Source organism: Carassius auratus, chromosome 31 (assembly GCF_003368295.1).
Source record: "Carassius auratus strain Wakin chromosome 31, ASM336829v1, whole genome shotgun sequence".
Taxonomy (NCBI): Eukaryota; Metazoa; Chordata; class Actinopteri; order Cypriniformes; family Cyprinidae; genus Carassius; species Carassius auratus.
The window spans coordinates 23,585,426-23,596,165 of NC_039273.1; the positions used below are offsets into that span (position 1 = coordinate 23,585,426).

Genomic DNA, 10,740 nt, shown 5'->3' on the forward strand with positions numbered 1-10,740 from the left:
ATATATATATATATAATATAAAGTGTCCCATCACAAATATATAAAAAGAAAAATAATTAGAAAAAAAAGCTAAAAAAAAAAGTGGGGGATTAAAATTTGGAGATAAACTGAATAACTAATATAATAATTGCATTATTGTGGATTAATAATTGGCATTGATAAATATATATATATATATATATATATATATATATATATATATATATATATATTAAAAAAAGTTATATTTTAGTAATAAAAACTTAGAATTATAGCAAACGTCTTCAAATGATTGTGTGTGTGTGTGTGTGTGTGTTTACTGTACGTGTGCTGACGTACAGTGGACAGGCAGCGGATCATTACTGCTGAGGTTCAAATGAATGGACACATCAGGGTCCGAGAGTCCAGACCTCTGTAATGCGCCTCTGTAATGCGCGGCCGGGTGCGGTACAGGGGGAGAGCGGCTGATAAAGCGCGTCTGCCCGGAGGGGTGGAGAGGAGGGCAGAGACAGGCAGAGGGCAGGACTGGCAGGGTGCGGCTGCTTCAGTAGCATCTGAGCTCGGGTCACTTCCATTTCCATCTCAACTGAGAGCCGCGCGCCACAGCGCAGTAGTCAAACAGCCGAGCCGGGAGCCAGAAACCGCTGCGGGGACGCGCACTCTGACCGCGGCTCTGCGCAACCAGGACCCGCCTGCAGGCGACTCTAAACACGCGTGCCAAGATAAACGGAACTTCTCTATTTATTCCCCCTGTCTCCGCTTGGACTGAGAGAAAGACAGTTTTGCAGACCCGAGAGGTGAACCGACGAGCTGGCACCAATTTCGCCGCTTGAGGAACCCTACGTTTGCCGGGGTGTCTTTCTGTGCGTAAAAGGATGGTGAGCGCCAGGTGTCCTAATAGATTGATCCTCCTCCCCCTCCGGTGATCCTGCGCGGGGACTGAAGCTGAGATTGGGGGGAGGAGGGTCGCTTTACCATCATCTTCAGCATCTTTGACACTCCATCTTTTGGAGTGCCCGCTGGCACCGGTTGGCATGAGACTCTCCACAGCGACGGCGCTCCTCACCGGCTTCATCTTGGCTTTCTCGCCGGCGTACGACAGCTGTGGACCGGGCAGAGGTCACGGCAAGAGACGGACTCCGAGAAAACTCACGCCTCTCGCCTATAAGCAGTTCAGTCCAAACGTTGCCGAAAAAACGCTGGGAGCCAGTGGGAGATATGAGGGGAAGATAACCCGCAACTCCGAGCGCTTTAAAGAGCTCACGCCCAACTACAACCCAGACATCATCTTCAAGGATGAGGAGAACACAGGTGCGGACCGCATGATGACGCAGGTGAGGCAGACACGCGCGGAAATGTTTCCTCGAGCAGTTCGTTCGGCTAATGGTTAATTTATTACTTATTAGTAGAAGTTTCTATCCAAAATGACTTATAGCTACCTGCAATACACTCACAAAGGTTATAACAGCAGTATACTCAAATGTACAAAACGTAATAGTTGTGTACCTTTCTGAAAGTGTAATATGTGATTAGTTCATCCAAAAATGACAATTCTTTACCCACCCTATGTTGTTTCTGACCTGTGCGGCTTTCCTTTTTCTGTTGAACATAAAACAATATATTTTGAAAAGCCTTTGTTTTTCTCTCTATTCAAATGAAGTCACTAGTAACTAAAACTTGCATGCAGTGGATTACTATTACTACTCCTACTATATAATTTTATAGCAAAATTGTCTTTTTCAAGATCAAGTGCATTAGTTCAGGGTACGGTCACTTAGGCTAAAAAATTGTAGTGCACACCAGTAAAAATAGGCATCCTTGAAATAATTCAGAAAATATGGTTAAGAAGGTCTGTAAATTATTAGCTAAAAAATGAATTCAAACTAACATCACTCATAACATCTGGTTCAGCATGTGGATAATGGTTTTTATCAGTGACAGAATGAAGATGAGTGACGTTTGAACCTACAGTTACCAACCCAGATCTTCAACACAGACAGTCATTAGTTTAATATTTCTAATGCTTCTTTATTTACCATACTGTGTCCTTTGTCTTTGCCCAATAAATCAGTGTACTATTACATTGTCAAATTTGTTGTGGAGATCAATAAATGTCAGGGATTTGGTTTGGAAAGTACTTGAGATAATTCTGAAGATATAGTTAAAAACATATGCAAATTTTTTAATTCATTGCAAAGTTGAGACTTTCATCTACAGTAAAGTAACTTCACTTACGACAGAGAAAGACCTCCTGGAATAACATGTGCTTCAGTGTCAGTTGTATACTGAGTTTATGACTCAGTAACTGGGGTTCAAACCTACAACCCTTAAGTTACCTTCCCAGACTTTTGCAGACAAGATTGCATTACTTGTGCAGTTACCTATCAATGGAGGACCCTTTGTTCATGTCACTTTTCTTCTACTAGCCTACTGTCTCATAGATGAAAAATGCTTGTGGACGCTGATGAATGCGAGGAAATAGACCACAGTTTATTTTCACCAAAAGATCCTTGAGTTCATTCAAGGTTTCATGTCTTTCAGTCTTCATAACATAATATGGGGGCAGGTTTTATCAAATTAAAGACACAGTAGTCGTCGGGTTATTTTATAACCGCATATTTGAACTTTCTCCCACGGGGCTCTTGCTCAATTTATGTGAATGAATGAACGCAAAAAGGGGTGACTGTCAATAAAGTGGAAGGGAAGGGAAACCTGAAACGTTTAATTAAAACAGTGCAGTTGCTGTTTTAAGCGCGATTGGAAAAGAAAACATTAAAACTGCCCTTGCAGATTGAGCATGACCTGTGACTGTTTTAATGTTTACCCGTATGCTTAAACACGACCGCTGGTGATTAACGGCATTCACCCCCTTTTCGAATAGTCAGATATTTTTTACGACGTTGATGTGGTACCGAGTGGAATTTATTTGACTCCAATCTCCCCCTCACCTAAAAGTATTTATATCAGCTCTTTTCCCCTGAATGCCCACATGTTAATATCCAGGAGAGCCGTGTGGGAACTGAGGAGGGGCTCGTAGATCTCACCCCGTCTTTACCTGTCACCTCGTCGGCGAGCGCCGCGCTCGTTTACCTGACCTTCACGCGATTTATGAGGGCCAAACTGTGGCGACTGCTGGAGACAACCTCTGGTCTGTTTTTCCTTTTTATCCTGTTATTTTTTTGTTTGTTTTTGTGGCATACGTGTGTAAAAATAGTGGGCTTCACATGCATTTAAGCCTTAATTACACACACATTTTTCTTCACCTTATTTTTGATTCAGCGGCGAGTGGCCTCGGCGCTCTCATACAGGCGCGAGTGTTCAGGGCCCCGCGCCGTCGGTGCACGCGGGGTGAATGTTTGTGTAGGCCGCGGTTAGTGTGAAGGCTCTCCTCCTGAAAACCCGTCGATCTCCGCTTTGAAAGCAAAGCTAACAGAGTTCACGGGCTGATTTATGAAGTCCAGTTCACTTTTGCAACCACAACGAAAAAAGCTGAAGTCCACACTGCTATGTGAATAGGCATCTATTACAGCTCGCCGCGTCGCTATTCTTATCGTCCAATCCGGAGACGTGCTCAAAAATATGTCTTCATAATAAATATATATATTTGTATTCTAAAACTAAAAACACATAGTTTTCCATTCAGAATGGCGTTTCTGAAATCATGCCAAATGCACATATTTCTAGTTAACCATAAACTACTGAAGGTCACCATAAACTGGTTTCTACAGTCTCGGAGGTTATCGATTTTGGTCTTTTGGAAACTCTTCAAGGTCCAGGAGCTCGCTGTTTTAACTTTTGAAATGGGGAAGACTTGACATTTTTAAATGTCAGTTAGCTCCGCTCTTATGTGGAGTGGGATAAATGCATCTATTCGTTCCCTTACATTTTACAGGAGACACTAAGGGTTTTGTTCTTCAAAGAAAGATTTACCCAGAAATGAAAATTCTGTCATTCTGTTATTCCAAACCAATGTGATTTTCAAAGGAGATATATTAGAAAAAGTTAACACTGCTTTATTCCATATAATGGAATCATTCACAAAAAATCTTGGCCTTTGCTGTAGAATTCAAATATAATTTGCTTGTCTGCATATTCAAACTTATCCTAATCAGTTATGAGACGTGTGAAATCCAGAGTTTGGCATCTGATGTTAAACCTGGTGTGCATTGTCTTATCCTACAAGTTTAAATGTGTACAAACGAAAATTAAATCTATAGAGTTCTGCATTGATGCTAATATATTTTTTTTCTCCAACCCAGAAGTTAGCAGCAGAAGCATCTCCAGAAGTGAAAAGCTAAAGTTAAATTATAAGCAAAGTACACCACAGTCACTTGAGTTCAATGTCACCACCATTAAACATACAACACCTCTTTTAGTCTTAATTTAAAATCTACAAGTTGTGAAGTTTGAGTTCAACAAGTTAGCCAGAGCATGTACAAACACCAGGAGGCCATGAAAGTGGACTTTAGTGAGTAAATGAATGTTTCTGCTCGGCACAATGACAATTAAAATCCACAACAACCTTTGTAGTCCCATTTAGCCACATATTAGCAACCACCTTTCAAAACATGAAAAGAGTTTTAAAAAATCACAGTGGTAATTTTTAGAATTTTATTTTGTAGATAAAAAGGTGAAAATACACTGAGTTTGTGTTAAATACAGACCTTATTCCAGGCATTTAACCAAAAACCCATTCATAAAACTCACTGACTTTAGGACAATGGAACCATAAAGTCATGTCCAGGTTTTAGGAGTCTTGCAGTGAATAACAACTTCATTTTTGATCTTCCCACAATGTCTCTGTGCTATTAGAGCCATTGTACTGTTTGTCTTTAGAAGACTTGAAATATAGTGCATGAATGATATGTACCATATTTATGATACATTCTATGATGATTTATTTGGTATCTGCTATTCTTACATTTTCATTCTAATTATTTGAGAAAGAGCAGTGTGAACATTCTTCAAAACATCTCCCTTTGGGTTCCATGGAGGAAAGCAAGCTCAGGGTTTGCATGTATAGGGGTTTGCATACAAATAAGTGTATTTGAGTGTGGGAGAGTGTATTATCATTGCTGAGACTTTGACTGTAGTCTAAGCATTTGCTGTACATGTTTTGGATTCAGTGACCCTCAGAGACTCAACAGAGTAACAAAACTCACTGGCACTGTATTTTCAAATCACTTTTCCTCTCCCATACCCGCCTCTGGATGCTGATTGTACAGAACAAACTCAGCTCTGAGAGATGGATCCTAATAGCACAGAGACATTGAATCACTGAACTGAGATTTAAACAGACAGTCCGCAGAGCTTTGTAGAGTAGCTATTGAGTGGAAAGGTAGGTCTCCAATTCGGAGAACAGAAATAGCTGGTTTGATGGCACAACTATGTAGTGAGGACTTAGGATGGCGACATCAAAGAATCTCTGCCGTCACTCAGTAAGCAATTTGTGACCACTTAGTTGGTGGTTATCCAGTGACCTTGCATGTCTCGTGGCCTTTGGTTGAGACAGGGATTTATCAGCCCATGGGCTGAGTGTGTTTGTGCTAACCACAAATGCGTCAGTTCTACAGATGGCTGTCAGGATTATATTTGCCATTGCTCACCGCGTTTCTCACCTAGCAACTGCTTGCCACAGGCTTTTGACATGAGCCCACTAAAATCCATATTTCTTGCAGGAAATTCACAAAGTCAAGACAATGGCCGTGTGTCCTTTCTCACTCAGGCACGCAAAGCCTCCTTCTGTTTGTTTAATTGGTAACTTATGTATCGGAGCGCAACATTCAGTTGGGTTTAAATACTGTCACAGTATGGCCATTAACGCTACATAAACCACCAGAAGTACATTTGTTTCATTGTGAGACATTGTGACAAACTTGCTTTGTACTCATGTTGTTAAGTTTCTTTTTTTCCCCAATGTAAAAAGTTCTCACTATAATCATGGTTACTGCAATATTTGACATGACAAATTACCTTGATATTTCACATGAAATGCATGTTCATTAGCCTTGAAGAACAACAGATCATAAAACACTTGCACTTGCTGCTTTAGTTGCTAATGTTATTTTATTATCACTGATGCACTATTATAGTTTTTAATTAATATTTTTATTTATATTACTATAATATATATATATATATATATATATATATATATATATATATATATATATATATATATAATTTGAGAAATAATTTTCACTCAAAAATAGCTAAGAAATTTTACATTTTATTACAAAATAACAGCAAGAACAGCATGAAAATTTTAGGTAGAAACCCTGAAATATTTTCTCATAAAACAGTAATAATCTTTGTTATTTATAAATGTGAAAACAATACCAATGTTTTGTTAATGGTTTTAGTTTAAGTTAATGATAATAACCCTGCTACCTGTTAAACATTTAATCACTTTTCACACTTGTGAATTCTGGTAAGTCTTTCTCATTCGTAATTTTTTTGCAGCGCTGTAAGGATAAGCTGAACTCCCTGGCCATCTCAGTGATGAATCTGTGGCCTGGCGTGCGTCTGCGTGTGACGGAGGGCTGGGATGAAGACGGCCATCACTCTGAAGAGTCTCTGCATTATGAGGGCAGGGCGGTTGACATCACTACCTCGGACCGCGACCGGAACAAGTACGCCATGCTGGCTCGTCTGGCAGTGGAGGCCGGCTTTGACTGGGTCTACTACGAATCCAAAGGCCACATACACTGCAGTGTCAAATCAGGTGAGAGCAGCTGTGTGTGTTTGTGCTGAGGTTGTGTGGGGGAAAGAGGTCAAGCGAGAAACAGACTAGTCCTTAAGAATAAAAGGTGGAAAAGGAAAGGGAAACAAACATTTTAGCAAGTCAACATGAAACATCATTTGCATTTCTGTATTTCTGCAATCGGATGTATTTCTTAGTGAAACAGGATATTCAATGAGAAAACAGTAGGGCGAGACTAATTTCATTGAATTTAGACAAGTGGGCATGACAAACTACTGTGAAAAAATTAGAGGTTAGGAAGATTTAAAAAAGAAAATAACATAACATAATGCTTTTTTTTCAGATAGGATGCATTAAACTGTTCAAAATTGACTGTAAATACATTTATGATGTTATAAAATATCCTTTAAGAATCCTTAAAAATGCATTACTCTTTTAACTGTTTTCATTATTAAACTAAAAGGTAATGTTTCTAAAGCACAAAATCAGCATATTCGAATTATTTCTGAAGGATCATGTGACACTGAAGATTAGAGTCAATATTACATGAGTTACAATTACAAAGAGTTATTTTAAACTGAATTAACATTTCACAATGTTATTATGATTAATTTATTTTATTTAATCTCCCCTTTTAACCTTTTCACTTTATTTTTGATCAAGTAAATGCAACTGTATTTATTTATTTTTTAAATCTAACTATAACTAACAAAGCTTCTGACAGCCATGTAATGTGAGAAGAAGAGGGCAAGAGCATGTCTGTGGACACAGAGGGAATCCCATTAGATTCCTGTTTCTACACACACTAGACACACCGTGGACTGATGAGCTGTCTGATGTAGAGAGCCATGTTTGAGTCATCTTGGGTATCAGATGTAATTTGTTTGCTTCACATAATTAGATTAAAACAGCACTGTCTTGCAGCACTGGGCCGTCTGATGAATGCACACTTCTTTTCACACAATTTCTAACATTTACTTCACCTTTCTTACTTTTTCCAGCTATGCTTTACCTTGATCTTTATTTTTTAAGTCAACACAAGCTTCATTTAACTTTAGCATCTACCATTTAGCATCTATAGCCAATATGCTATTTATTTATTTATTTACATTTTTTTAGGTAATAATATAGCAACAAAGTAAGACTAAAGTCATTCTCCCTTTTAGACTTCAATGCAACATAATATTGTGAAATGCATAGGCCATTAGCAGGCCCACAAACAATCGTCTGCTCAGTTCATAAATGTAAATGTAATCTGTGCGCACAGAACCCTCAGAAAACACCACAGATTTGGCAGAACTGGAACATTTGTCATTGAGAAAGCTCTGCATGCTCATTTATTAAATATTTTAACCATTAATTAAGATATGAATAAGTACTTATGTTTAAAGCATTTCACCATGTTTAAATGCATTCTGCAGATTTTCTTCCAAAACATCACAGAAATGAAATGAAAAAAAAAAAAGTCTGGAGATAGCTTAAAAGCCGAGCTATTAGTTTATTTTCTTTGCCGACCACTTATAAAGGTGTGATGAACAATTGTGTCTCTTACATTGAATTTCATAATAAAATCTCTAATATTCATTATCTGTTTTTCCCACTATTTATTTCTCTTTATTCCTTTTTCTCCTGTCCTTCCTGCCCAGATCGTTATGCAAGTCAGATGACCCTGACATAATAAAACTGAGTTTTTAAATATAGCTTATATATATATATTGTATATCCTTATGTATATATTGTAATTTTTACAAAAACTTAGTCTAAAGAGGCAAGATTGCTGGCAGTGCCAGTCAAATCAGAATCGGTCCACTAGGAGGAGCTCCTACACCAAGGTCTCAATGAAGATGTAAAAGTCCCACTTTAAGCACACCACACTGATATTTACCAACTCAACCAATCACTGAGGGAAACATCATAGGATCAACCAATGAATGAAGGGTCAAAAGACTAGAGGTATATTAATCATAAATGAAGATTAGAAACAGGGGCTTGGGCATGGAATCCATTCTTTATTTCCTTAACAAAACAATTCCTTTCATGTTCCTTTCTTTCTCCATCTTCCCATTTCTCTATTCCGTTCCTTCCTCAAACTTTTCTTCAGAGCACTCAGTAGCAGCAAAGACGGGTGGCTGTTTTCCTGGAGGGGCTTTGGTGACAATGAAGGATGGCACTCGAAGACCAATCCGAGACTTACGAGCAGGAGACCTTGTTCTGGCCTCGATGGGAAGTGACGGGACTGGTGAGCTCGTCTACAGCAAGGTCCTCACCTTCCTGGACCGTAGCCCCATTACTCAGAAGCACTTTTATGTGATCAGCACTGAGGATGGGGCCAGCATCTCCTTAACGGCAGCTCATTTACTGTTTGTCTGGGTTGGAAACTGCTCCAACGGTGGCCAGACAAAGCGTGGATCGCTCCGGACAATATTTGCCAGTGATGCCCAGCCAGGGCAGTGTGTGCTGATCGTCAATGAAGGCGAACTCAGGATGCGTGTTTCACAGATCTCTCAAGTGGAGGTGCGGGAGGACCAGGGGGCTTACGCCCCACTTACTGCCCATGGGACTTTGTTGGTGAATGGTGTGATGACCTCATGCTACGCAGCGGTGAATGAACCGCAGCTAGCTCACCGGGCATTTGCACCTCTACGCCTTTTGTACAGCTGGACCGGACCAGATCAGATCCTTAAGAACGGCCGACACTGGTACTCTCAGGTCCTACTCAGTGTGGGAACACTACTGCTAGACTCAGAACTCTTCCACCCTTGGGCTTTAGAAGATCATGAAAGATGATGGATTGAAACAAACTCAGAGATGAGCGAAGGGTGGGAAGACTGACAGATGTAAACGACTGAACGCTCAGGGTTTATGACTTAAAGGGATAGCGCTAAGTGAAAGTGAAAGTCATGACATTTGTCAAGTATGGTAAACCAGACCTCGGAATTGGTGCTCTGCATTTAACACATCCAAGTGCACACACACACAGCAGTGAGTAGTGAACACACCCCCGGAGCAGTGGGCAGCTATAGATCCAACTCCCGGGGAGCAACTGGGGGTCCAGTGCTTGCTCAAGGGCACTTCAGCCATGGGTATTGAGGGTGGAAGAGCACTGTTCATTCACTCCCCCCCCACCTACAACTCCTGCCAGCACCGAGACTCAAACCTGCAACCTTCAGGTTACAAGACCAAGTCTCAACACCCATAAAAAGTTAGGCGAAATATGTGCCGAAAGCAGAGTTTTTAAATGACTAAAGTGTGCAAAAAGTGACACCAAGCAGAATTGCAAAAATAATTTGCCCATTTACCCAAACTCTTTTTCAAATTGAAGCAGAAAACATACACTTCTATAAAGTGCTGCGAGATTACCTACTTTTGTAGGTCAAAACCCGGAAACGAGTTAGCATTTTAGCACTTCCAGGTCCATCTTCCAGTCAATGTTTTTTTTTTAGATGGTTTATTGGTTAAAGCCTGAAATTAGATCTGTAGTTAATACAAGTTCAAGATATTTCCACATCTTATTCTCTGGCATTCAGTAATACATGTCTTTTGTTTGTTTTGAAAAAGGTGATTTCTAACAAGAGTCTAAATGGGAGATATCACGGCAAACAGGAAAACTCATCTACTCACCAGCCCACTTTTACAGACATGCTGTGTTCATGCAAATCAGTGAATACACTTTTCGGGAGAATCATTATACTTATAGCTGTCTCTGCATAAGCTAAGAAGATGAATAACAATAATAATAAAGTATTTCACATTGAAAAACTTGGAGAAAAAAATGGAGAGACCAACCATTTTCTGTGCCTTATGTTTGTTTGCTATTCCGGTCTCTTTTGTCATTAGTCTTAAGACAGTCTGTTAAAATATTGAAAAAAAATGTTTTTTGTAATATCATTAAGATAATGTAAGGTATTCGGGTAAAGTATTTAAAAATCTATTTTTTAAATTAAACTTCACACAAATTATTTATTTTGTCTCGTATTTGCTCTTTGCTGGCTATTACAGTTTATTTAATTCATTCATTTGTCATCTGTTGGATGTTTTGTGTGTGTCAGTAGTTCTCA

At 39.4% G+C, this 10,740-nt stretch overlaps 1 protein-coding gene across 1 annotated transcript; it reads left to right on the plus strand.

Annotated features, from left to right (window-relative positions):
* Positions 1 to 294: 294 nt before the first annotated feature.
* Positions 295 to 9,725, plus strand: LOC113050928 (indian hedgehog B protein). The gene is made up of 3 exons (XM_026214397.1): positions 295 to 1,313; positions 6,442 to 6,703; positions 8,784 to 9,725. The coding sequence occupies exons 1-3, from the start codon at positions 1,014 to 1,016 to the stop codon at positions 9,467 to 9,469; spliced, it is 1,248 nt and encodes a 415-aa protein (XP_026070182.1). The 5' UTR covers positions 295 to 1,013; the 3' UTR covers positions 9,470 to 9,725.
* The last annotated feature ends 1,015 nt before the right edge of the window (positions 9,726 to 10,740 follow it).